The following is a 27911-nucleotide window of genomic DNA, read 5'->3' as shown; positions in this document are numbered from 1 at the left end:
GAAGTTGACAGGAGTGACGGGAGATTTGGCTCGCTCTGAGATACCCACCTCCCAAGCCTTGGGGTCCCTGGGATGACCAAAGGGGAAATGGAGTCAGTCGAAGTGTTCACGTCTGAAGGCAAAGGCAGGGGCTTGAAAGCCCGGAAGGAATTCTTGCCTGGGGATGTCATCTTTGCAGAGCCAGCCTATGCAGCCGTGGTTTTTGATAGGTAAGAGAAAAGCACTTTTAAAACACAGACCAGAAGTAGTCTTGATGCAAAATTTCATCTGGCTGGGTGGGTTGAAGTTTGAAAACATCTGGACAACGTCAGAGAAGGGTGCGAAGGGAAGTCAGAAGCACTTCTGTAAAGACACATTCACAGCTTACAATGAATGTGCTTCCCAGGGCTCAAATCATTTTTTTACTTTTAATATGGTGCAATCTGCTTCCAGGATGTGCTCTTGCAAGGTGCTTGGTGCTGCCAGCTTTCACCAAATGCGGTGAAAGTTGTGTGTATTCCATGCCTCACAATACTGGACCCATGTTACACTCTGATGAACTGCCAAGAATTAGTGTAATTAAGGTACAGCAATCTCAAACTGGCTTTGCCGAAGCCTCCAATGTATAATGTGTGATAAAAGTGAGTTACTTTGTGCTCTGCTGATGTGTACCACCTGCCAGCTGTACACACAGCTTCATTGCCCGCTGCCTTCAAACTAGAAGCTGCTGGGGATCTGCGAGCGCTACTGTCTCTGTTAAAGTGATTATGTATTTATAGCTAGCAGAGTTAACTGAAGGAGAATTTCAGCTTTCACTGTTGCATGAGACTGGGTTTAAATTTTTGTTCACACTGATGTAGCCAGAAACTGAATTCTGGTGCAAATGCATTTTTCTTTTCTGCTGCTTGTTTCAATGATGAGCAACATCCGGTCAACTTGTGCTGCCAGTGAGGCTGGTAGGTGCCCGCTTCTGCCCTTCAAATCAGTGGAAGTTTCACTTAAATACCCCAATAGCTAAAAGACATAAAGAACCAATTTCTATGTTAATCTGCTATGGGATAAATCTAGAAGAAAGCCTTCAGATATTAGTGGATTATTATTTTTTTTAGTCTTACAATGTGCTGAGAACAGAATTTGGCCCATAACTTTAGACCGAGGAGTTAGATGCCAGCTGAAGGTTTCATTCTGGGCTTAGGAAATTTGTGAGCACTCTTCAACGGCATCATGGTGAGTCCCGAGACTGAATTTTTTGCCCCAAACTGCCAGTGACTTTAGGGAATATTCTGCACATTAAATAAGGTGGTGAGTGATTCTGCTTAGCTGAGCTTTCTCTGATCAAATCACCTCCCTTTACAAAGCCTGGGACACAAGCAGAGCTCATGCTGCTGTTTTAATCTTGGTCATTTTGTAGCTGAAGCTGTTGTGCTAGTGTGTGATGTGCAATAGCAGAGAATTGGGGATTAAATGGACAGAGCAGGAAATAAGGGGGTTTTGTGTCTTTCTTTCACTTTTTCGGTGCCCTTATACTGTCAGGGGGTAAATGTGTTTATGAGTCTTCACAATAGCAGCAATGACACTTTTTAGGTTTTATTTTAATATGTCATCACAAAAGCTCACATCAAAAATGTAATTGAACTCTAAAATTTTAATTTCTTGAATTCTTGATCCTGAGCTCAGTTACTGCAGCTAGTGACAAAACCATCTCTCCTTGATATGTCCTTTTAGCTCTTACTTAACTTTCCCTTTGTCACTAGCTGGAATCTTGCTGTAATACTGTTTGCTGCAGAACTAGCTATGGACAATTATTTCTCCGATATGCCTTATTAAAAATACTAATTATCTTTTAAGCCATTGCAAACATTTTTACTTTTGTTTGCTGGTTGAGAATTTATTTTTTCTTCTATGTAAAATGTTGTGAGCATCATGCATAGAGTAGAGCTGCCCGTGTTGAAGAGCTACAACTTCACTGCATTTTCAAATGTCATTTGTGTAATGTGAGATAAGGGGAGAAACTATCATCACCACTTGGCTCTTAGACTGCAGACTGTGTCTTAGGCTTAGGCTTCCAATGGAAAACCTCGGATGGGGAGAGATGTACTTCCCTCCCTCCCCAGGCTGGATTTGTTTAGGTCCCAGAGGGCAGGTCCAGACATTAAGCAGCAAGGAGGGAAGATAAATGCATCCCTTCTCTGCGACCAGAGAGGACGGGGATGGCTTCAGTCATTCGTGTTTCTCTGATTCTTCTTCACGCTGCTTTGCAATGATAATGAACTCTGATGCTCCCGTGACACATTTCACCCCAAAGCACTTCATACACATCACACATTTGGAAAAATACATTCCGAAAATCTCTGAAGCAGGTGGTGACAACTAAATGCTTGTTGGTTAGTGCTTGGCTGGGCCTGAGATGTAATGGAAACATACATTTGTCTTGTGAAAACTGCCCTGATGTTTTTCCTACGCACACAGTGCTTTGTTTTTGAAGGTACCTTCTACCACTATCCCAGAGCATTCAATTGTATAAAGCCCCACTGAACTGATAGTTATCAAAGAAGGGTAGCCTGGATCCTTGTAGAACCTGCAAGAACAAATCCACACTGCTATTGCCTCTGCATGGATGTAGTCCAGTGAAGAGGTTTTTGTGTTTCCTTGCCCACAAACACATATGTGTATGTCCTAAAATTGGTGTTGAGTCTACATTCTTAGAAAGGGTCTCACCCTGCATTGGGAAACCTGAAGTCCAGAGTCCCTCATCCAAATTCAACTCAGCATCTTCATCACTTGCTGAAAGCAGCGTATATGTGTGCTATGGAGAGCAGATTCAAGTATGAATGATTGGTGGGTTTAATTTTTTAGCTCAGGTCCTATTAAATACGTGACCAGATTTTCCACAAAGCGCAGCTTTGTTTATAAAGGCAACCATAGAAGCGCTAGATTGCAGAGTTGGTCTGTACTTTGCAGCCCTTCGAAGAGCTCAGTCCTTTGGGAAATCTGGGCCCAGTGTGGATGCTGAGCCCCTGAAATCCTGCCCCTGATTTTGCTGTTGAAACCAAGTTCTGTATGTTATGTATATGGATAGCAATCGTACTGTAAGTGGCCACACTGCAATCTTCTGCATGACTGCATGTGATATGGCAACACAGCAGGTGAAGCGAGGGTCTCTTTTTCATATTAGTAGGAGCTGCTTTCCAAAGATACAATATGGTTTTGTTGGTTTGGTCGTACTACAGGATGGAAAGCAGCTTGTGTTTGTGCCTGGGCACAAAGCTGTCAAGAGATGGGAGGTCCTACTGTTCAGAAAAGGGGGGAGCCCCATAAAAACTGATCATCATTCGACCTAGTAAAGAACATAGTTATGAAATGAAAAATTTGCATTATCTGCTCTAGGTGTTTAACTTCAGGCGTGTGAGAAACCCCTCCAGAGGGCTGTTGCATAGCAGAAACCTATTTTTCCGACTGAGAAACTATCAGAACAAACCTCTTTGCCCCAACTGTACAGGGACCTAGGGAGCCTGAACAACTCACCTTGGCACCTGGTGTTAGGTGCTCACAGCAGGAATGTGGATATACCACGTTTTGGACTGAAACGATGCAAAGGCCTTTCTTTAGGCACTGTCACCCAGCAGCAGTGTGTGAATTGCTGTTTTTCAGAAGGAGGATGAGTTTGATGAGGCATTGGGAATTTTATTTTGCCAGGAAAAGAAGAAATGTTTTCTTTGACAAAAATCTATAATCAGCCATCATACTCTGAGCAAGTAAGACCCACTAATTTAACTGGGTCAGCCTACAGGGTGATGTGGTAGCTTGCCTGGCGATATGCTTTGAGACTCAGCTTGCAAATTCAGATACCCAAAGCTAAGGTCTGATATAAGTGTGTAGCGCTAAGGGCAGGATTCAGTTGCCATAGGTGTTTAGTGTCATTTGAGATGCCCCAGGGTGTCTGAGGCATCCTCTTAGGGCTGACAGGTACAAAACAGGATTTATGAGAATCAGGGCTCCTCTCAGAACAGATGCATGTCCCTGCAGAGTCTAAAATAACACTAGGCTCCTATGTCCAGGCAAGTGAATCAAGTCCTAAGTGCCCCTTATAAGTAACGAGCACTGAATACAGACATCTACCTTTGTGAGCTGAATGACTTTCCAGATCCCACCGTTTTGTTAGAATCTCTGCTTAGACACTGAGAGTACAAAGGAGCACATCTAGGTGTCTAATTCTGCAGACTGGAAGCCCCTGAAGGTCCCTGAAGTCATTAAGGCTGGTGAGGGCTTGTACTCTTCAACCCAATGATAGTCATCTGGGAGGCAGTTTCTTACCCAGTGCCAGAGACTTTTAGTCCAGAAGTACACAGAACTCAAAGCGAAGCTAGAGGAGCTTCCTACAGACATCAGCTGGCTCATGGTTTCTTAGATTTTAAGCCCAGGGTATGACTCACAAAGATAACCCTGCTTACTGCAGGAGGTTTGGACTAGCTGACCTTTAAAGGTCTCTTCCAACCCAAATATAGACCTTTTGCTTAACACAGTGGTTAGCTGGAGTTGACTCCTGCATCAGGCCTGCTACTTCTACCTGAACTAGAGCGAGCTGATCAGAGAGACAGTGAATACTAATGGAAGAGTGGTGCAGAACCCGGTATGATCTCTGGTTTTTTGTTCTTGGGATAAAGTACAGACACACTCTCTGATCTGTGTTTGAGTCAGCCTTGCTGTTATCAGCTGAAATAACACTCAGAAAACACCAGTGTCAGGCCTGCTTTGCCCTAAAATAGATGCAGAAGGTTGGAAATAGACCTTCTCAAGAGATTCTTTGCTTTCATTGGGGTCGTTTTCTGATTTGCAAAGCCCCTGTGCATTCCCTGTTGACCTTACCTCTCACTGAAGCTTTCTCTAGTGCTCTGCTTATGTGCTGGGGTTTAATCCTCTCTTCCCTCTTCCCTTGAAAATCCCAGTTCTCCTTTCCTCACTGCCACCTTCAGGGTGATGGCGTTCCTATTGCCCGGGCTCTATGTACAGTATGTGACATTTTCCTCTGGCATGTCAGTTGGCTGTCAAGCCTGTAAGAGTTTACATTTCCTACGGGCATGGGGATGCCTGATATATCCCTGTCAACCTTCATCAAAAGAAGGTTTGCTCTTTAACCCGTGGGGTTTGAGAGATAGTAGTCAAGGCAGTGTCGTGTGGTAGAAAGACAAGATCACAGGAAAATCTGCTTGATCAGTGATCTGCAAATTGCTCAAAACCTGAGATTATGCAATTTTTGCACTTCTTTTTGATGTATAAAGCAGGCCCTAAACATTTTCCAAGGGAAATGGGGAGCTCCATTATTGTAGCTGGGACAACCAAGGGATATAAGAAACACGTATTTTTCTGTAACCGTATGACTCTGAAAAGATTATGGAAACAAATTCTTTGAGTTGATACCAATAAAACCTGGGATCTAATGTGATCATATTCTCATTGTTTAAAATTTTCTGGGGTTTGATTTTTTTATTATTATCTCATTTGTTCAAAAGCTTAAATAAAACTGGGAGAAAACCTACCTTTTAAAAAGAAAATCACACTCACAACTCTAAAAAGGGGCTGAGGAATCTTATAATGAAAGACTAAAAATAAAATAGTCTAAAATTAGTCTGAAATAAATCCTCCACTCAAATCAGGCAAACTAGGATGTGTCATCCCTGACATTTTAAAGATAAAAGTACTAAGCTCCAACTCCCTTTTAAAGGACCAAAACTATTCTTGTGCTAATAATTCACCATTATAGGTATCCTCAGTAGAAGCCAGCTATTGAATATCTTCCTTTTACTTTCACTGCTGAAAGAATAGGTGCGTTAGGTTGTTGTATTTAATTAAGTGATATAGTCTCTGCTTTGAAAGCCAAGTAGACTTTGCCTACATCTTAGGCTATTCTTATGCTGTTCTCTGTAGGATGTTGAGGAGAGAGATGCCTAGCCAGCAAATAATAAAAATGAAACAGGTGGACTTAGCTGTAAGTTAGGTCACCGGGGTGTATCATCTATGATGTACAGAATAGAATACACTCACATTAAATAGTTTGTGAGCTTCTCACCATGTTCATTATCTATTCGATTAAATCCTCTGTTCCTTTGCACTATAGCCATCTCAAGTGGCTTTTCCAGATCAGTGAATGAGATGCTGTGGGTGCTGGATGGGAAATGATTGGCAGATATTTGGATTGTGCATGTCTCAGAGATGAGGTTAATACATTTCCTGGGGCAGCGCTCAGCCCTCTATCCTGGCAGGTCCAACAGATCTTAATCCATCTGAATCCAATCCAAGAAGTCACAAGAGCTTTCTTTTTTTCACTGAGAGCTGTGCTTGCGGGAGCCATGGTTTAGTTGACAGTGCTCTGTCACCTCTTGCATTTGTTGGCTGGCACATTGAATCATTGCTTTTGTGACTGTAGCTACGTCCAGGATTAGCAGGAGCTGTGTATCTCATCTATGTAACATCGCTGCTCATGAGAAGCTGAGAGTTCAGCTCTGCTGATACTTGGAGAGGCCAAGGAAACCTGAGGCTCCCCAGAAAGTCAGTCACTGGTACCTGCCTTCAAGTCAGTCTTAAATCCCGGACTTAGCAAGGCTTTAAGAGGCTGAGGTCATCACTGTGCTAATGAAGATCCTGCTTTTGGGCAGGGTGAAAAAAAGAAGTTCACATTGTCTGTGGAATTTAGCAGTGAATGGGTGGCCAGAGATCACCCCAGAGGCTGTGGTGCACACAGGCACAGCAGAAAGCAGCAGTATTGTCCATGTTAAAGCGAAGAAAGCTGAGCACTGAGTCTCTGAGGGTTCAAACCCCCAGGGCTCCTGGGTGGGTGCCACACCAGAAGGTACCTACCCAGGTTTCGTTCCATAAACTTTCAGTGCTGCCTGGCCGTGCAGTGCCCGGATACATGGGCATGGGCTGCTGTCTCTGCAGGGAGGGGGAGTCTGGGCTGTCCGGAGCCATTCTGGGTTGTGTTAAACGCTGTCTCAGACAGACAGAGAAGTTTTTATAGACCAGTGATTTCCACAGGCTTATCCTGTGAGGTTTAACCTCAGGCTGCTCCCTCTCTCCTTGGGGGACCTTAACGATTGCAGAGCGTGTGAGAGGGGACACTGTGGACCACTGCAAGCCTTTGGTCCTTGGTGTTGTTTACCTCCGGGACAGATGGTACCAGAGCCTGGTGTAAGGTCCAGCCCTGCGGCCAAGGAAGAGCCCCACTTTGCCATGCCCTTTCGGGGTGTCCGGCTCTGAGCTCCTCTGAGACAGCAGGAGTTTGCACAACCGCCTAGGAGCACATGGGGGATTTAGGTGCTTGCAGGGTGAGACAGTGCCTAGGCAATGTTACTTGAAGATTTAGGCAACAGATCTCAAATACCTGTGTCTCCTAATTTCTTTACTGCACCAAGAGTTGAGCCCAGGCCTCTGCAGTCCTGGTGATGCACATAATCAATAAATCCAGTCTTCTTTTAAACCATTTCTGAGCATGAAGGATCCCGTGAGGGTTTTGTGAGAGATGAAGTATGTTTTATATCTACCAGTCAGATTACCTATGAGTAATTGTGTCTGCAGTTTTAATACACATGAACTGTTCCTTTGCTTTCTCAGAAAGTCTTGTTTAACTTTTTTTTTGTGCATTTCTGCATCTCCTCAGAAATGAGGGCTTTCTAGGGCTGTCGGTAAGTTCTGCTAGCTGTATTTGCTTTGGAAACTCTGGACACCCTATGTGATAAACAGCAAAATGCAAAGCCAACATTTCAGTATTTTTCTGTTGTGAGAGCAAGCTGAGGGGAGACAAGCGCCTGTTTGAGGATTCGGGTTTTGCTGCACTGTATTCCCTTCTGACCTGTCATTCCTCTCTACAAGGAAGTGTCTTTAACTGCAGGCAGCAGGAGGGAGCCCTATTCCCTGTGGAAGATATCTCCCCGTGCTTCCTGGTACGATGTAACAGTGCAGGTTTTATCAGCGCTCTGGCTCTCCTTTGCCTTACAAGGAGTGTAATCTTTCTGCCCCCCTGCCCTGACAGCTGACAGAGCACAGCCTTGCATTTCTCACCAGCTCCTAGCTCTTTCATTTGATATAATGAAGCTGAATGCAATCCCCCTTCCCGGACACAGGCTCCCCCCTGCCCCATCCCAGGTTCTTGGCTTGTGTCAGGCTTGCACCAGCACTGCTCACTGTTGTTTTCCAAACCTCGTTTTTGGCTGCTGCAGGTTGTCCTGCTTTAAATCAATGGCCCTTTTCATCCTGCAAGAGCCAAGACATAGGGTGGATTGTGTCAGCAGCTCATACAATACTGTCAGAGGAATGAAAGTGCATTTTAAATGTACTGTGATAGATATAAATATGCATACATATGTTTATATATATGTGTGTGTATAGTGGAGAGGCAGGACAGTCGGGTCTGGGGACTCTGGGGCTGTTGGTCTGATTCCTGCCTGTGGCACATCTTCCTCATGTCATCATCAATAATTTTTTTATTTCCTTGTGTCTCAATTTCCCCACTATGAGCTGTGGGAAATGATAATGTTCCCTTGGTAATGATGCCTCTGTGGTCAGTGAGCTTTTGCAATGAGGAGAACCTTCCTCCTGGGACCAGCAGTGTCTAAGCAATGGAAATTTAAATTCTCCTGTACGGTCGAGCCTGGCTGGAGGCAGAGGTAAAGTGAGCCGCTGCCTGGAGAATCAGACAGCTGGGGACACCAAATGAGGCAGTGAAAATCCTTCTCTAGCAGGAAGGGGAAAGTCCCAGAGTTGTTTGGGCAGGAGATCAAAGCGTCTCAGCCTCTCCCAATGAATGAAGTCCTAGGAGCAAGCAGCTGGACATGTGAAAGGGCACATGGGGGAGGTTTCCCCTTGGTCTGGGACCCTGGGCACTCAGGGCAAGGACATGAGGTTAGACTTCTTCAATCAGCATCCTCTGATGCATTCCTCCCCTGGCCTTTGTTATGGTTATATACATACAATTGTAGGATGCTTCTTGGAAATCCTGTTCTGACCCCCACAAAGAAGAAACCTGCCCCTTTTGGAAGGTGTTTCCCAGTTATCCCATGACCACTTAACTCACAGTAACCTCTCAGCTAGTTAAACCGCAGAGCCAGGAGCAGGAATAACTCCTGAGCAGCACTTACTGCTGCTGCACCAGAGGAAAACGTATCAGACTTTTGGATCTGGAGGTGAAATGTGTGTCACTAGCCCATCTGCAGGAAAGCTTTAAGTGGCCTAAACAGCACATTGCTAAAGCTGACACAGGACTAAACAGGGAGGTCTTCATGCCCTGAGAGCAGAGCACATTCTCACATTAGGCACTGTGCTTATTATCTTTAATGCTTAACGACACCCCCATCGGTGGTGTATTCTGCACCACTGGCCAGCACTAAATCATTGATCTTCTCAGCTCAGCAACATAACAGCCTTGTGAAGACGAAAGATCACTTGGATTTATTAGTAAAATCTTATGGTGTTCATAAACTCAAGTACTGCTCTCTAAATGTGATATTACAGCCAGCCTACTCCCTGGCCAGTGCACCTGTGAACTCTTGAGAGTTTGTCTTTCCTCTGTGTTCAGCTGTTTGGTGTTTGGTGTCCATCCCCAAGTAGCTGAAAATCCACTTGTCCCTCAGCGGTCATGCCTGGGGATCTGCTGAGTGGCTGGAAGCCTGTCCTGGTCACTCAGACCTTCACTAATCCATGTTGCGCATCTGTCTGGAGTCACTGGGACCAGGATAGTCCCAAACCCACCCAGCCTGGGGCCCTGTGCTGCTGTCTGCTGATGGTGGACAGCCATGAGATATATGCCATAACTGAAGGAAGGAGGAAGAGATGTAAAACACTCTGTGGTGAGATCTACCTCGATGGAGGATGTTCTGTTGGCTTCTTCATGCCATTTCCAACAGAATGCCACAATTGCCAAGTGTAATGACTCCATTACAGCAACACATTTAGCCTGGAGGCAAAAAGAAGTGACAAGTAAAGCTGCTTTTTAATCCATGGAAACATATCTTGGTTTCAAGCAGCACAAAAGAGAGTTTCCCTATGCAACCACTTCAATCTATTGTTCTTCATTTCTGACGTATGTTTTTATCCCTACAGTGTGCCTGTGCCTAAGGAAAACTTGGGAGAGCAGTTAGGATGGCTCAAAGCTGTGCTCCTGTTTTGTCCCTCTTACCCAATGTTTTCTTAAGTCTCTTGGGCATGGTGGTGGCTGCTGCTCCATTTTGTGACCTAGTCCATGTGCGGCCCAGGAGAGCCTTAGTGCTCAGGGAGGTGTTCACTTCAGCCAACTTCATAGGCTTTGCAGGCAGGGGAAGCTCTCAGGCTGGCTCTTTGTCTTCGCATTCTTCTTCATGCTTGCCTGAGCCACAAAATCATCAGGCATCTCCTTTCTGCTCAGCAAATGGGTGGCTGGTGTTTCAGCGCTGGCCAGACAGAAAATGAAAACAGACTGTAGAACCTATTAACAGTGGCAATGCTGAGGAGGAGCAGATGAGCTGCAGACAAGAGCTGGGGAATGCTTTATTACTGTCCTTCTTGAAACAAAACATTTGTCTTTTTGACGTAGCCAAACAGAAAAGTAACAGCACTGGACAAGTGCACGAGGATTAAGCTGGGTGGCATATATCTTCATTCTCCCAAAAAATCTCGAGAGGTCCATCCTTAGTGACTGTGGGGAGCCAAGGGACACGAAGAGGGCAGGACCCTCGCTGGGTGAAACTGGCCCTTCACCCAGGTACGAGCCAACGGGTCCTTCTGTCCTTCCAGCCTGACGCACCTTGTCTGTCACACCTGCTTCAAACGGCAGGAGAGGCTCCACCGCTGTGGCCAGTGCAAGTTTGCCTACTACTGCGACCGGACCTGCCAGAGAGCGGCTTGGCTGAACCACAAAAACGAGTGCTCTGCCATCAAGAGGCATGGCAAAGCACCCACTGAAAACATCAGGTGAGAGCTGACCCCTAGGGGCTGAGCTGGCAGCCTGGGGACAGTGGGAGAGGACAAGGCATCCCTCCAGAGGGTGGCAAGGAAGAGCTGGACGGCCTGATTTGGGCAGGGTGGAAGTGGGAGACCATTTGGGAAAGGCCAGAAGCATTCCTGAGCTGAAGGGATGGGGATCTGGAGGAGCATCTGGGGTGCAAGGGAGTTGTGCTCCTGGTTGGTGTTATTTTGGTGCTGGGCTCCAAAAACTCTGCAACTGAACGTGGTGAGGAAAACCCATGTGGGATAGTTTAGGAGGTGTGGGAAAGTGTGGAGTAGGTGGAAGAGTGGAAGAGGAGATGAGCTCTTCCCCAATTTGTCTTTGATTTGGCTTTACATCCCAGCTCTGTCATAAGAAAATGAGAGGAATCCCCAGTGAAATGAGAGCTGTTGTGGAGGGCTGGAGACCTGGGTGGTCTGTAGAACTTCTCCAGATGAGAATGTAGATGCTGGGGCAAAGCCCTGCATCTCCCCTTCCTTCAAAAGCCCATGAATAGTAACCAGCCCTCAGCCATCCAATGCTGAGCCTGTCTTGGTCTGTTTGCCTGCTCAGTTTACACCCATAAAATGAATTTTGATGGCCCTTTGGTTCCTCTCCTTGTGGTGGGTGGTGGTGGTGCTAACATCTGGGGCTCTCTCCTGGCCAGGCTGGCTGCCCGCATCATGTGGAAGATCGAGAGGGAAGGCAGTGGGCTGGCAGAGGGCTGCCTGGTCTCCATCGATGACCTGCAGAACCATGTGGACAGCTTTGGCGAGGAGGAGAAAAAGGAGCTCCGTGCTGACATGGAGAGCTTCCTGGAGTTTTGGCCGCCCCAGAGCCAGCAGTTTGGCATGCAGAATATCTCCCACATATTCGGAGTGGTATGTCAGATGGGTGGGAGAATAAATGGGGGGCTGCTTTTAATGACAGCTTCCCAGAGAGAGATTCCAGCTGGCCTGAGTTGGGGATGGCTGAGTTCATCCCTCTCTTGCTCTTAAGAGGCTGTAGCAGTTGGGATAGCTGAGACCAGTACTTGCTGCAGGTGGTTTGAATATTGCCCATTTCCATCTGCACCACTTCTGCACTGACATGGGGAAACTGAGGCACAGCAAGGGCAAGGTCTGAAACATTTTACTTGTCCAAACATGCAGGCAAGTGGCTTGCTCAACCTTAGGTGCTGCATTGTCATCACAAATCCCACTGGGCATCTCCCTGCACTTGAGAGAACTGAGAAAATCTAGTTAAATATATTTTATTAGATATACGTAGAATATATTTGAATATAGCAGATCTGTTTTAGTATATACATTAATGTCTATTATATATTATGAGCATTAGATTTTTACATGTATGATATAAAGATATATATTGTATATCTATAATAAAAATAGGTAAACTATACTAAATGTATTTAATAATATCTACTAACTTGTTAACTCCAAATTTTTGTTCTCAGTGTAGCAGAGAGGGAAATTCCCAGAAGCCAGTTCAGGCTGAGCTACTCTGCCACCAGTCCTGGTACAAGCCAGATATCCTGGGCTGCAGTAACCCCTCAGCTAGCAACACTGCCAAAGGGGCCAGGGTGAGCTGAGACGAGACACATGCTCTGCTCCTAGCTCTGCAGATGGTTGGTGTCACAGAGAAGCTGGCTTTGCCAGCCCTAGCATGGGAAGGGGACACAGCATCCCTTGGTACCCACCCCACAAAGGAAATCCAGTCCACCGGGTGCGGGGGGACCTGTATACTAGTGACCAGCATAGCTTGCCCATGCAGAAGTAAGGAAGTACAGATAAAGTACAGAATCAGTTAAGAAAGGAAATAAAACAATTAACAGGGTAAAATAATTAGCAGCTGAGTTAATAATTTCCTTTGGTATATCCTATCACATTTTCTCTTTGCAAATAGTTCCTTTGTTTATATTTGCGACTAAAACCTGTTCGATTCATATGTGATAGTAAGGTACTGTGTTGGAAAGTGTAATAATTAATTCTTGGCATGTATGTCATGCAAAAGTAGTCATTCTGAAAATTGTTTGGAACTCATAACAAACAATAGCAATTGTTTTTTATAAGCTCTGTGGGCCACCCAGAAAATGTGACCAGGTTGAGTGCAGCTCTCAAGGTTAATTTCTATCTTATACCTGTTTTAATACGTGTGAACTTTGCTTTCTGCCAATGCTCTGCTTGAATTGCCTCAAATTAATTTTCCTGTGACCTTTTTCTGAATTACTGGCAGGAAGCAAATAAAGGAAACCAATGTATGGTCAACCCAAATTTATCTTAGACATCCCAAATGAATATTAACAGCAAATATTCTGCAACATTTACTCAGCTCTGCTCTGGGCTGGTCCATCTGCATGAGTCCTGCATTGCTTCTCTTCTGATGTTTTATCCCAGCTAAAGTTGTTGTTTCTACAACTGCCTTCTGCAGTGGCCATGTAGGCACTCCTTTCTCCTTGAAGCTTGGAGATGGGATGCTGGAGATACACCACTTCTGAAGCATCAGCAGGAATTCAGAAATCCTGAATATAGCCGAGTTCAGCTTTTTCTCCTTTAATGCTTCTTCCTGCCTGTTTTGGGATTAGATCAGCTGCAATGGCTTTACCCTCAGTGACCAAAGAGGACTGCAGGCTGTTGGTGTGGGAATCTTCCCCAACCTCTGCCAGGCCAACCATGACTGCTGGCCCAACTGTACTGTCATCTTCAACAACGGCAAGTAAGTGGATTTCTTTCCTCAGGTGCAGTGGGGATGCATCTTAATGGGCAACTCAGCAGAGTGTGCTAACCCCACAGTGTCAGATCTCTGCCCCAGCAAATCTACTCATTCTTGTTTTCTTCTCTAGCTCAGGAAAAAAAAAAATAATCGGGATTTTCTTTCTAAAAAGGAACTGGTTTCTCTCTCATTATTTTTATTTTAAAAATTGTTGTCTGATGCACTAAACAAATATACAAATTTGACCCCAAATCCAGTGAACCAGCAAATAATTTTCCCCTGGTTTCTGTGAGTTTTGAAACCAGACTCAAAGTGTGTAGATAAAGTACTAAGCAGCTGCCCAGATCACCCCTTATATTGAGGCTTTATTTATAAATAGTTAAGGAACAATTGCGGTTAATTATTAAAGATTATACGGAGTCCACAGTCCAAAAATTTTTCATAACAGAAGCTTGCAATGAGCCGTGTATCACTATTTGCTGATGTTTTTATAACCATTCCTAATACAACCCTCATTTTGTGGAAGTATACCATCTCTATTAATCACCAATTAACTCTTTAGCAAAGGGATCTTAATGAGAATTATGACTGTTATTTGCAAACTGAGTCATGTGTGAGTGTGGGATGCCCTAAGCTGCTGGGCATTCCCCATTCCCACCCAAATCCTGTAAGAAAAAAACTTCTGTGGGACTTGTGAAATTGAAAGAGATTAAGTGGGAAATGGAGGGTTGTTTGAACAGAGCTGGGAGCAGAGGCTGCTGCTCTCAGTGCCTGGGGCAGCCCACAGGAGGGCTGCTCTGCTCTCCCCAGCCTCCAGGCCAGAACAGATAGGAACTGCTGCTGATGCAGCAAGTTGCATCATCTGCAAGACATTAACTGTGGGAAACTGCTTGCCACAAACTGCACAGCCACCGTATTTCATCCAAATTTTCTGCTAAGGTTTTACAAATTCCTGTGTTCACCAAACTTTAGAGCTGCAAGTTAACCCCCAGCCTCCCTTCTTTAACTAACGCGTTGTTTGCGCACTCCAGTTATTGCTGCTGCTTTTACCTGATAAAACTATACCAGCATTTATCAAGCAGCTGGTAAACGAGCAAACAGAAAACAAAACTACATTAGAATGATTGCCTTGGTGGGAAATAGGGTCTGATCCAAAGTCAGATTTGAGTCTGTACTCTGATATCCAGTTGCCCTGGATCAGATCCATAGCCTCTCCAACCAGCCTGGGAAGTGGAGGAGGTAACTAGCAGTGATAGCAAACCTGAAGTCTGAGTTTCTGGGTGGTAAGTAGAGGAATGGCATTTTGTTTGCCTGGCAGCTTGTCAAAGCTCCCACATGTATCCTGTTACTGACTTTAAACTTGACCATCTGGTTACCGGGCAGGAAAATTATAAAGGTTTCTTGTCTTTCTGTGGAAACCCGATGGTAATCCCCTGTTGTGGGAACTGAACTCTCTATAAGCCACTCAAGGCAAATACTGGACTTGAGGACCCACTAAACTCATCATACAGAGCACAGTCCTCGTTGATGATATCCTGGTCTGATTTCTATTTCAAACTGTGTTTTAGAGAGCACGGCTACTGATGTCAGTGGAGACATTTCTGTGCAGGACAACTAGCCCCCTTGCGCCTGCCAAACATGTTTTGCACACCCCCTAGCCAAGAATGCTCCTAAAATCACAGTGCCAGGACAGTTCTCTGCCAAATGCTCCCTGGCCCAGTGATGGGCAATTTGGTTATGGCAGCTGCATAGCAAAAGTGAAGCTCTCATGCAGTGAAACATGTGCCAGCCACAGGGAACCCCCTTGTCTTCCCTATGCCCTACGCCGTGTACTCACGTGGGTTTTTTTTGGTTGTACTTGTACCTGTGTAAACTGCAGATGTTTGTTTTGTCTTTCAGTCATGAGGCTGTAAGATCAATGTTCCACACACAGATGAGGTGGGTCAGTCTTGAAAGCATTATCCTCCCCCCTTGCCCCGTACCCCTCATGCCTGGTGTTAATAGAAAAGCTGCAGACAGCCCAAGGGGCTCTCTCTGCAGAAAATTTCACTTTCCCTATTTTCTGAACTTCCACTCCTCTCCTGTGTAAAGCCCCACTAAACCCACACCTCACTTAACTCTGCATTTTGTAGTAAATTAAAACAATAGTGGTAATACTGTGACTGTCTCCCCCCATAGCAAATTCCTGCTCTGCTTTCCCAACCTTGGCTTCCTCCCTGTCAGTATTTCCCTCCTTCACTTCTCATTTCTCCTCCCCTGACTACGGCGAGAGCATGAAAGTCAGGACAAGGTCTCACTAATCTTGTGCAGCCCAAAATAAAACCTTACGTATTAGGAGATGAGAAATGACTGCGTTACTGACATACTAAATAGTCCATGTTTCTTTTGCAACAAGCAGTGCCCGTTGAACGTGTTGCCTACAGTAGCTGTGCCATGAAATGTAGGTTTCATTCTTTTTTCTCATAATACCTAATTAATGTCTTACCTGTTAATGATGCCACTGTTACCTGATCCAAACTAAAGAAATCACCAAAATATATGCCAAAAAAAAGTTCTCTGCTTAGCTCACTGCACTTGGTATATTATAGTCAGTCCTGTTAAAGGGACACTGTTGTCTTTAAACTTTATTTTCAAGCAAACATGCAGTCTCCTCAAATAAGACGTGAAATGCTTTTGAAGTACTTTTCTTCAACACTGACCCTTGGTGCATCATAGATAGGACCATAAAAAGGGGCAAATGAGTTTCGCTTCTCATAATAGTTGCTATTTTGGGGCAATTTGAGTTTTGAGGTATCAGGCCCTCATTGTGCCTGTGTGTGCATCTTTCACGGTCCTTGGGGGCTGTCTGCTTGGGGCAGACACTGGGGAAAGAGCATGGGACAAGCTTGGTGGGTACACTTGGCTGACAGTGTCTCTTTAACTATAGCATTTAAAACAAGCCATGTGTTTCCAGGCTTATCCCAAATGCTATCAATCCCCTCCACACAAGGGATGGCTGCTTAAAGTGTACCTACGGTGCTTAGGCTATCAGGGGCATCATAAAAGTCAGAGGCTTGATTTTGCTTCTCTGGTTGCATGACTTACTTTAATGAGGATCCCATTATGTGTGAACAGGAATGTTCAGATATGTAGGCCTTTCTGGTGGCAATTACTCTTTTTCACACACTTTTTCCTGGAGTAGCAGGTTGTACCTTTCTCTGGCTGATGGTGTCCTGGGGTTGCAACATAACTAATAGCTGTCCTTTGTGATGATGGCATGTTTAGTGATGAATTTTGTATTATATATATTGTTGATACGATCTAACACCCAGAGAAGGTCCAGATCAGCCTGAGAGTAGTTTTCACAGCAGCTTTGGCACAGCTAAAATACTTAGCTACGCCCTCAGCGCTCAGAGCTTGTAGCAGGAATTACAAGGAATTTTAAAGGGAATTACAAGAGAATGACACTCCCTTTGCAGTAATATGATCACACAGAAAAAGTTGTGTCCTCCCCAGAAGATTTATTTTTAATGCGCTTGGTGAGACCTTTGAGTCCCATGACACCTATACCTTTGGTGAGACCTTCACTGGGTCCCATCTACAGCACCTTGTGTTCAGGTGGGAGCCAGCAGGTCCCATTTCCCCCCCAGGCCCCAGGTCCATCTCATAGCAGGCACTTACATCAAACACACCTTTGAGCTCAGCAGGAGGATGATCAAGGCACGCTGCTCATGGTGAGGGAATCCCAGCACTGATGCACCACACTGCAGTGCAGTGGCGGGGTGGGAGCTCAGACCATGGGGCTGGCTTCGTTGGGATAACCTGTAAGTATGGCTGGTGCAAAAATATCTTTAACCAACTGGTCTGAGTGGAGAGCCCAAGGTCACTGGTCTCAAGTGCAGTGAATTATTTCTAACCATGGTTAGAGTCACTAGTAGGTGGGGGAGCAGGTGGATACAGAAGCACCACCTCGCAGTTGGTGTTTGATGAAGCTTTTTCTGTTCTGGCCAAATTCTTCAGCCAGTTGTGCTTGTCCAGCCCCTGGAAATGAGAGATGGCCCAGAGTAACTGTGGGATTTAGCGTGTAGAGTGAAATAGCAAGGGAATAATTTTGAGTACCCACATTACCTAAGACCTTTTGCAGGGAACGACATGAGAGAAAGGCAGGTGCAAAGGTCTGGCTTTCCAAAAGCCTGTCATCAAGGCCTGGGAATTGAATTGTGGTTTATATTAGCATTAGGCAGATTACTAATATAAATGATCTATTAAAAAATAGCTCAGATCAAATTAACTATTAAAAAATAGACTATTTACAGAGAATTGTTGCTGAGCCTTTAGGTAGAGATACATGAACAGGGTGAGGGCATCTCTTATCCAGCACCTAGAGGGAATTTATCTTAACTTTTCTGAGTGAAAATGATACTGAAAGCAGCACTGCTCAGGATCTGGGAGTCTAGCCAAGGATGTGCGGGTAGCATGCAAAGCAGTACTTAAAAAAAGACCTAAAGTTCAAACTCAGCATTTTGCAAGGCTAGTTGAGTATTTCTGATCTCAGGGTTTTCTTCTGGCTACATCTCCTGCAACATAATAAAATTTTATGTCTAGATTCAGCCCCCATCCAGATAAAATAATGGAGCTGTAATCTGTTTATAGCTCAGACTCTATATATCCCTACCAGGGACTTGCAGAGGGGCAGGAGAAACTGATGTGACCATGTTTTTTCTCTGTATTCAGTTAACCAGGCTGCTGCACATCTCTGTATGACCTCCCTGAAGAGCTAAAGCAGCACCTTAGGGCAAGGGCTCACCTCTGCGAGGCAGGGGCAGGTCGCAGGATTTGTTCCTGATGATCGCTTTATGGCTGCACATTTGCTTGTGCTGCTTCTTGCAAGTCCACATCTCATCTCCTTTGCACTCAGGATTGAGCTGCGGGCACTGAGCAAGATTTCTCCAGGGGATGAGCTGACTGTTTCCTACGTGGATTTCCTCAACCTGAGTGAGGAGCGGCGGAAGCAGCTGAAGAAGCAGTATTACTTCGACTGCACCTGTGAACACTGCAAGAAACAGATCAAGGATGACCTGATGCTGGCAGTGAAGGCGGGGGAAAGCAAGGTATGGTTTGTCCTGCTGGGTCCAAACCCAGAGGCGGCTGCATCTCCTCCACCGCGACAACTGTGTGTCTCTGTGACCATGGTTTGTCAGCCTGCAAACACTCTCAGTAAGAACAGATTCCGATTTTGGCTGAAGCCTGACTAGGACCAATGTGAAAAATGAGAACAGAACTGAACCTTGATTGAGCACAACACCAATTCCAGCCCACCGCGCAAGGCCAATTTAATCCCCACTATGTAACGTAAGTGAAGTTTTTAATTACAAAAAGCCCACAAAAGTTGCCTTCAACTCTAACCTAAAAGTCCATCCTCAGGCAAAACGCTAAAATATTGGAAAATTAGATCTAGAGCTGAGAAAAATGCTGGCATTTAGATTGTGGGTTTTTTTTGGAGGAACTGAGAGGGAATCAAAGTTCTGAATAGCAGAAAGGAAAAGTTGTTGCAGGTGATTTGTGGTGACAGGACTAAGGAGCACTGCTGAAGCTGTATGGTTTGTAAAGCGTGTACCATCCCACTGGCTCCAGGGATGAAGGAAGCCTGAACTTCCCATCCTTCCTTGCAAAGATCTGTCACAGGGCGTTTGTACCATCGCTTGGCATCTGTGCATGCTTGCTGTGGGCAGACTGGCTGTGAATAATTAACATATTTGACTGTTCATTTTTAAGTAGTCTGTGTTTTCCTTGGAGGTCTCACAAGTCATGAGTGGGAGGGTGTAAGGCTGTGTCTTGCTGTCAGCAGTAGGATGTGCTGCTTGGCCAACAGCTCCAGTTCATGACCATGCTAGTAGCTCTAAGAGTTTCTTTTTGGTTCTGCTGCCCATTGATATAATTGTTCATATTTTTTGTCCTCTGTGACAGTGTTAGCTTAGGGGATTTTTACTCCTGCAAGCTTTACAAAGTGTATAAGGGAAGGCAAAGCAAGGCAGGGCAATTTAATGTATTATCAAGGCATCGATCTACCTGTGTCAAGTTCTCCCCTAATGCAAAAGACCCTGCTATATAATCCCATTGCTAATTTATCAAGCTTCATTTTAAAGCTAATCCTGACTACTGAAACTCACCACTTCTGACACAAAGCTGTCCCAGAGTTCAGTCCCCTGATGCAGAAGCATTTTTATCTGACTTTCTGTAGAAGTATTTTCAAACACCTCCTCCAGTGGACAGCATAAAAAAAATCTGAACTCTCATTCAACGCTTGCTATCAAGCCTTGACTGAGCAGTGGATACACCATCCCCTTTCTGTGAGCATTAGAGGTGCTCTGCAGCACACAGTGGGAAGACACGTGCTTTTGGGTAAATGTCCTCCATAATCCGAAGGGCTTTTATAGTAAAAGCCTGCAACTGTGCAAGGTGCATGATTTCAGCTATTAAAAATACACTCCATCCACAGACAATAAGTATCCAGACTGACCTCACCGGCAGAGCACGTGTGCTTGCTGCCAGCTGTATCGCATTTTCTGAATTCGGGCTCACTTGCCTGAGAGCAGTAACGTTCACAGCTGTGTGGAAAAAGCGTTATGAATATATGCAAGATTGACAGTTTACATCCTCAACAGCTGCTCCGACCTCCAGTCCTTCACCCCTTCCAAATAGTAGCAAAGTTCCCATTGTTTATAATGGCAACAGACTTAGGGATTTAGTAAATGCAAGAGAGTATTTTTATTAGATAAAGCCACCGTGGAAATGCTGTTTAAAGTAACTGTTCTGATAGTCTTTACTCAGACAGCATAACGATGTGATTTGCAGTGATGTTAACATGGCCTTTGAATGTACTCTTCACACTAGGACACCGTGTGTGCTGCTCAAACAGCTGCCAAAACCTGAGTAGCTATGATAGTTTCAGTCTAATAATATAGAATAATAAATCATTAGACATACTTATATATCCATAAATAGATGGGCATCATATGGCTCTGAAAAATTATTGGTTTTCCTTCCATAGTAAACTTTCAAGAGCTTTTCCCAACTAGTTGAATGTCACAGATTCCTCAAAAATCTGATTGACCAGATGTGGGAAAGACAGTGGGACTGTCCTATGGTCCTAACTCCATATCTGTGTACTTCATGGCATTGGGTCTTCGTTTTTGATCCACAGCCAGAAGTCCTTCTTGGATGCTGGGCACATGCCCGTGCTCTGGCTCTGTCTCCAGACCAGGCTCTTCCTGCAAGATCCTGGAGCCACGTGATTGTGGGCTGATTTTAGATTTCCCATTTACAAAAAGGAAGGTCATGATAGCTAGAGTTGTTTGAAAATGCAAATTTGAAAGGCTCAGAAAAGCTGAAGATGAATGATGGTGCTGGATATCATAATGCTATATTTCAGCATTAAATGAAGGAAGAGGAGGCAGCTAATTGTGAGCTGGTTAGTGTTTTGCCAGGCGTGCCTACACGTGCATCACGGCTTCAAATACACAGTGAAATCCAAACTCCTTTGAGGTTCGTGGGAAAACCCATTTCACACTCTGGATGCGGCTGAAATCTGACGTCAACCCTCTTATGGTGGCTGGACTTAATAACAGCATTTCTTAGAGTGGGTAAAATCTAGTGATCTTTCCTATCCTTATTCCACCCATCTCTCATTCAAGAGCCTCATCTCTCTCAAGCAGCTGTGCTATGAGCACCTGGTGGCTTTCACAGCCTCTTTGGCATCTTGTGAGACCTCCCAGTTGCAGAGTCGATTTTGTCCCATATCCAGAGAAGTGGGGGGAAGAGTCAAGGAACCCAGTTTTGCATGTCAGATGCACATGGCTGCTACCCTGATGAGCAACACTCCTGCTGAAGTCAGGAGGAGCTTCACTTCTCCACTTGATAGCAGGGCCATTTCAGGCCAGTCTCAGGCAGGTCTGAGAGGCAGGCTGGTATGTACAGCCAGTGGTAGGAAGGTAGTGGGTGATGTGGGAAGCATCCTGCTGAGCTGATTTGGGTTCCTAGACTGTGGACCAAGCATCCCTTCAACCAGGGTATTTTGGCATGTAGTCAAGCAGTGCATTTTCCTCACTGTTTTTCCTCTTGTTGTCCCCAGCCCTCTGCAGAGATGGTGAAGGAGGTAATCCAGTTCTCCAAGGACACTCTGGAGAAGATCAGCAAGGCCCGCATGGAGGGACTTTACCATGAAGTGAGTCCCAGCACTTTTGCTCTCTTGCTATATACGCACTGCCAGGGAAAACAGGTCTTGTCAGTCTCTATGTCAATGGTATAAGGATGAAACAAACCCCCACTGCTGTAACCTGAATGTCACCATGTGAGTTCTGCCCTCTTGGCAGCTCAAATGGCAAAGTCTGACACTGGTTTCTGCCTCTGTAGAGCATGACACTGTCTAAGACAACATCCCAGACTGATTTCCTTCATAGTGATGACACAGGGACATTCAAGTGACTTCCACTGATTGGCACAGGTGTTGAACCAAGGGCTTCCTCGGCAAAAAACATGGGCAAGTGTAATGAGTCAGCTCGGCCAAGTAGCCTCAGGTAGTCCCAGGGGGAGGGGTGGCACAGTCAGGAGAGTTGCCACATCACGCTATGGGCTATGTTTGCCTGTGCTGATCTCCTCTTCACCTCCTGGCTCCTACATGTTGTTCATGTTGGGTGCTGAGGATGGGGGTGTGATGTGGGAGACCCACATCCTGCCTGGAGCACAGACCATAAGGACAAAGGGTGAGAGAGCTCAAGCCACTTCTTCCTTTCTCCCTCTTTTGCTGACCCAGGAAATATTTGTTCTCTTCAGAGTGTAACAGCTTCAGGGAAACACTCCAGGTTGAGCAACAGCCTCTGGGTTTGAACTTACTTTGGGAAAGGCTGAAACCCCTCCGAGAAGAAATCGGGAGGTCAGGTCATGGCTAGGTGCAGATGTGACACAGCTGTGCAGGCAGATATGAGGCAGACGTGGGACAGTACAGCTCCATGTCTCTAGCCCCAGGGGGTCGTTAAGAGCATTCGTCAGGTGCTTGTAGGAGGTTGGCTGGATGGCACTGCGGTATAAAAGCCCTGTAGACACTTGGTATCTGACAAAACCCAACCTCCTGGAGTCTTCCTTCTCCTGAACAGTAGACATCACTTTTTCCTCACCAGTTTTATGAATGTAACCCTGGGAGAGAAAGCTTTGAGCACTAACCATTTACTAGGCTGATGTTTCCCAACAAGTCAAAGCATATCCTATCTTCCCCAACTTTCATGGAGGCTCACTTGGCTTCTAGGACTGGTACAGACCATGCAGCTCGCAGGGTTTTGGTGTGGCAGCTTTGGGGCCAAAGGTGCCCTGACTTGCCCTTCCTCTCCCTGTTTCCTCCGGGCACAGGTCGTGAAGCTGTGCCGTGAGTGCCTGAAGAAACAGGAGCCTGTGCTGGGGGACACAAACATCTACCTCCTGAGGATCCTCAGCATTGCCTCCGAGGTGCTTTCCTACCTCCAGATGTTTGAGGAAGCAGCTGACTATGCCAAGAAGATGGTGGATGGCTACCTGTATGTCTTGTGCTGTATTTTTGGCAGCTTTCTGTTATTATGCAACTTTAGGCAGTGTGTTTAAGAATAATATTCTTAGCGGTGCTGGCATTCAGCATTGGGACCTGATATATATCACCATTCAGATTGGGACCTGATTACATCACCAGCCAGAGGCACCCCTTCTTAAATGCACAAGAGCTCCCTAACACCTTGGTTTACTGAACTGTAACTGGCAAATGGTTAGGGTACATCATTCATTAGGCTTTTGGTTTTGTTTCAGAAGCATCTCAGGGCTGCCCTGGAAGCAAGGCACAGCCTGGGTGCAGGGCAGAGAGGCTGTGGCTGCAGGAAGTGGTCTGGTCCTCTGCACCCTGCAGGAAGGAGAAGTTGCAGAGAAAAGGCAAACTGTGTCAAATGGCTGTCGCTCAAGATATTCCTTCATTCTTGAATAACACATGGATTTTTGTATTGGCTGATTAGTGTACGCAAGTCTTGTGGTAAAAGCTCTGTGAGAATAAAGAAATTCAGGTTTAGTTCACATAGATCCAGGGCAAACCTCACAGTAAAAATTATGTGCTTTATTACTACTGAGGTTTTACTACAGGACTGATGAGTATTAAGTAGAAAAAAAAAAAAAAAAAAGAAAAAAAAAGGAAACCACAGAGCAGAGAGAAAAGCCCACTGCGTCACCCTTCTGCTGAGAGCACCTCATACCTATTACTTGTCTTTTTGGCCAGTTCTACCCCAAAAAAGCCTGCGATATTTTATTTTTTTTTCAGCAGAGTGACTGTGACCTCCCTAGCTTGCAAGCCTGACAAACCACTTCATGTCCCAGCCTTGTCACCGAGCTAATTGAATGACACAGAGGAAATTGCTTCCCCTCCCCATTTCTCGGTTTTTGAGGCCAGGGTGAGGACTGCAGTGATTTCCTTCCTTGCTTTGAGGTCTGCCAATTCAATAGGCCAAATAAACTCTTGAAGGCACGTTTTTGAGTAAGTCCAAGCAAGTTCTAGCTGCCTCAGCTTCTAAAGTTGGATGTAGAGGCCAGGTTTCATTTTTCCCACCTCAGGTACTGACCATAGGGGAGTGATCTGCCAGTCCCCTGAGGCAGGGATGCATCTCCAGGGGATGAGATGAACATTTCTGGAGTTTCTGGAACCACCTGTTTCTCTCCCCACTTTGAATGAAAAGCTGTTGCATTCTCAATTTAGGCATGGCATCAAGCGTCTGAAGTTAAGTTGGTGCTGTCTGGGCTGTAGGGTGAGATCTGGGTTTTGTTTGTGCCAAAATAATGTGGAATGACAGAGCTTGGCATTCTCCAGCCCAGGTGTGCAACTTTCTGTTTGCAAGTTGTTCATCCTCTTTCACAACAACTCATGTCCTCATATAACTCATGTCCTTGTGTAACTCATGCCTGCCCCTCTCTAAGCAGACCTGCACATTTCGGTGGCACCGCATGCAATAGGCTTTTCACTTGAGTAAACAGTTTGCTCTTTGGAAAACATATGATGTCACTGACAAACATTTAGGAACCCAGATCTTTCCTGAGCTAAAATTACTCAATGTTTTTCCAGGAAAATATACCATCCTAACAATGCACAGCTGGGGATGGCTGTGATGCGGGCAGGCGTGACTCACTGGCATGCTGGTCTCATTGAAGCCGGGCATGGGTTGATCTGTAAAGCCTATGCCATTCTCCTGATAACCCATGGACCTTCCCACCCAATTACCAAAGACCTAGAGGTAGGTGTCATCTCCTGTGTTGTCTTTGCTGTCTGTCTGGGCAAAATTACATTCAAGCTGTAGAAACAACCCATCTGTAACAGCTGACAGGTGTAAGAAGCTGACTGCTTCTTACTAGTGTTGTGGTTTTCTCAATGTTACAGTCTCCTGGGAAATGCATGTACCTTCCCATGGGAAATTTTCATCACTGAAAAATAGCTTTTATCCTGCACCAGGATAGACATTAAAAATGGCCTTTGAGCCCCTGAATCTTCTTGGAAACTGCTGTGCCCAAGGACAGAGCCTGCCATTCTTCGAACAGCCTGATCTCATGCTTTTGGGTGGATGGTATTACCATTTGACTATGTCAAATTACATGAGGTGGACGTTTCCAGTTTACCAACTGATTTTCTTTATCGGTGTCCATTCTTCTTTACCACTCCCCAGTCCCTCTAAACTGCAATGTGTTTTTTCCTCACTTTTTTTGCTAACTTAGGGTCAAGAGTTGCAGATCCCAGGGAATTACATCTACTCAGATACAATGAACTATTTGCAGTTGTGGCTGGGGGCCTATAATTTCTTTAGTCATTAATTCACTTGATGTGATCTGTTGGCTTTACAGCATTCTCCTTTGTTAGCCAAGACATTTACACAGTACCAAATGAAATCCTTATTGATGTCTTAGTCCTCATTATAGCAGAGCTATAACCTTTATTAGCGCAATTTTATATCATCAGAAAAATGAGTACCTAGTACCTAGCAGAGGGCGAGACCCCAACACTTCCATTTCTGTGTTTTCCTTCCGACTTACTTTAGGAGGAAATTAATGGATATATGGCACATGCTTATCTCTGTGCTCCTGAACCAGGGTTGAATAAACACACAGACAGGTGTAAAAAGATTTTCTAAAATCCCTTCTGAGCCTCTGCTATAATGCAGCACTAGGAATGACTATGCTTGTGGTGAATCTGGGGGTGCAGGGAGTGCAACTGTGATGTGGTTGAAGAGGAGCTTAGCATCCCTCTCCTGCTCCCTGCCTCCTCCCCCATGAGGTGACCCCCACCCTGGTGATGAGTCAGACCAAGGGTCAGGCCCAGGCTGTGGGTGGGAAGCACACTCGCTCCATGGCTCTGCACAGCATTACCTCTAGGTCCTGCATCAGGTTTGGGAGCACGAGGCTTCCCAGCAGCCTGCAGAAGAGCTGGGTTGTAGAGGAATTATAGAGGACTGTATGAAAAATCTATTTGTAAAAAGGTTGTGATGATTGTTAAAAACATAAGGTACGAAATGTTAAGAAAAAAAGAAAAAAAAGGAGGGAATTGTAGAGGAGTGAAGCTGGGTTAATTAACATTGATAACATACAGGTGTGGGCTGGCTTGGGGGCGGTGGGTTGGCTGATGTAGACAAGGTGCAGCTGTGGCTGGTTCTGTTACGTGGTTGGATGGAGGAGGCGCAGTGTGGTCTGACCTCTGGAGGAAGGAGATACAGCACAGACAGTAGAATCTGACCAACAGTAAAGTCTTGTTGCAGCCTACTGGTCTGCTTGTGCTGCGGCACTGGGTGAAGGAAGGGCTGATGTCTTCTTCACCTTCACAGTACACAGGCAACCAGGTTTGAGGAAGTAACTGGATGTCTGTGTCCAGTCAGCTTTGGTCCTGCTGCTTGGACACCTAGAGCAAGGTACATCAGTCATTACACAGCCTAGGGCATCCCTGAAGGACAGGCCCCATTTTCAGGCAGCACGTTATTCACTTGCTTCAAGATCCCCCTGCATCACAGGCTTTGTAACATGTTGTGTCCCTCAGGTCATGCGTGTCCAGACCGAGATGGAGCTGCGTATGTTCCAGCAGAATGAGTTCATGTATTACAAGATGAGGGAAGCTGCCCTCAAAAACCAAAAGATTCAAGTCATGCCTGAACCCAGCAATGAGACCTCACCAAGCCTCTTCCACAAGAAGGAATAAAACCAAAGCTTGACACAAATTCACGTGTCACTTGTGACACCTCCAAAAATTGGGAATGTGATAAAGGAATGCGATATATCCATAAGGATTGTTTCCAGTGGCACCAGTCTGACAGCATGGACCTGCTGGAGGAGACTCCTAAAATATCTTCAGAGGGCTCAGAGTAGAAGAGATCTTGGCAGAAATAACACCCTTTTTTTCCACTAGCATTAAAAATCAAAACAAAAAAAGCTGTTATAAAATTATTTACGTTTGTATTGGAAGCCTGTTTCTCTCTTTACAACCCTGAGCCTGAAGTCCTTGTTTAATTTTAATTGATTCTTTCCTAAGTGTTTTTTTTTCCTATCAGGTCCTTCTGATGACGTAATTTCTTTCCAGTGATGCCCATGAGTGGTTGACCGAGGGATGGTAGAAGTGGGAAGCTGGTTACAGAAAGTGTCATGTATGCCTGCAGGCACTGAGTGCAAACAGAGTAAGATCCACAGATGGTGTTCTGTGTAAAGTGGTGTTTTTCTGATGAAAAACTGCTGAAAAATTATTCTGCAGCTGACATGGGTGCAACATCCAACTGTGGGCACTTCGCAAGCGAGACTAAGTGGAATTACTTCATCAGGATAAATTAATTAGGGTAAATTAGTCTCCTTAGTTAAAAATCAGAAAATGTCTGCAATGATGGCAGCAGATGGACATGAGTCTGTGCCAGAAACCAGTTGTGCTGATGTGATGCACTGGCTGTGTGGATTGCTCTAACTGAACAAGTGGTTTCCAGGGAGGGCAATCCACCTTTGCTCACCTTCAAGGTGAGCTGGGGCTCTGATGCCTTTCAGCACCTGCCTTTCAGCTTAGACAGGTGCTTAATCAATTTTGCACCGAGCAAAAAAGGGGTAGTCCATGGATCAGCCGCCAGTGGACAGCCAACGGACCTAAGGAAAAGTCTAAAGGCAATGGTTGGATTTCTAGATAAAAAAATGTCTGCCCATCTGTCTTGATGTCAAACTGGTTTGCTCCAGACCTCCAGTGGCAGCCAAGAGATGAAAAGGGATGGTCTGTTCAAGA

The 27911-nt window shown here is 45.3% G+C and overlaps 1 protein-coding gene across 1 annotated transcript; it reads left to right on the top strand.

The window, feature by feature from the left end:
• Nucleotides 1-27137, top strand: SMYD1 (SET and MYND domain containing 1). The gene is made up of 10 exons (XM_040591426.1): nucleotides 1-209; nucleotides 10741-10917; nucleotides 11598-11811; nucleotides 13515-13645; nucleotides 15542-15580; nucleotides 18540-18732; nucleotides 21753-21845; nucleotides 23024-23187; nucleotides 24744-24912; nucleotides 26697-27137. The coding sequence occupies exons 1-10, from the start codon at nucleotides 73-75 to the stop codon at nucleotides 26853-26855; spliced, it is 1476 nt and encodes a 491-aa protein (XP_040447360.1). The 5' UTR covers nucleotides 1-72; the 3' UTR covers nucleotides 26856-27137.
• The last annotated feature ends 774 nt before the right edge of the window (nucleotides 27138-27911 follow it).

The sequence above is a fragment of the Falco naumanni genome, chromosome 1, assembly GCF_017639655.2.
Source record: "Falco naumanni isolate bFalNau1 chromosome 1, bFalNau1.pat, whole genome shotgun sequence".
NCBI lineage: Eukaryota > Metazoa > Chordata > Aves > Falconiformes > Falconidae > Falco > Falco naumanni.
The sequence above is the reverse complement of the archived record's forward strand: the minus strand, read 5'-3'. Positions and strand labels throughout refer to the sequence as shown.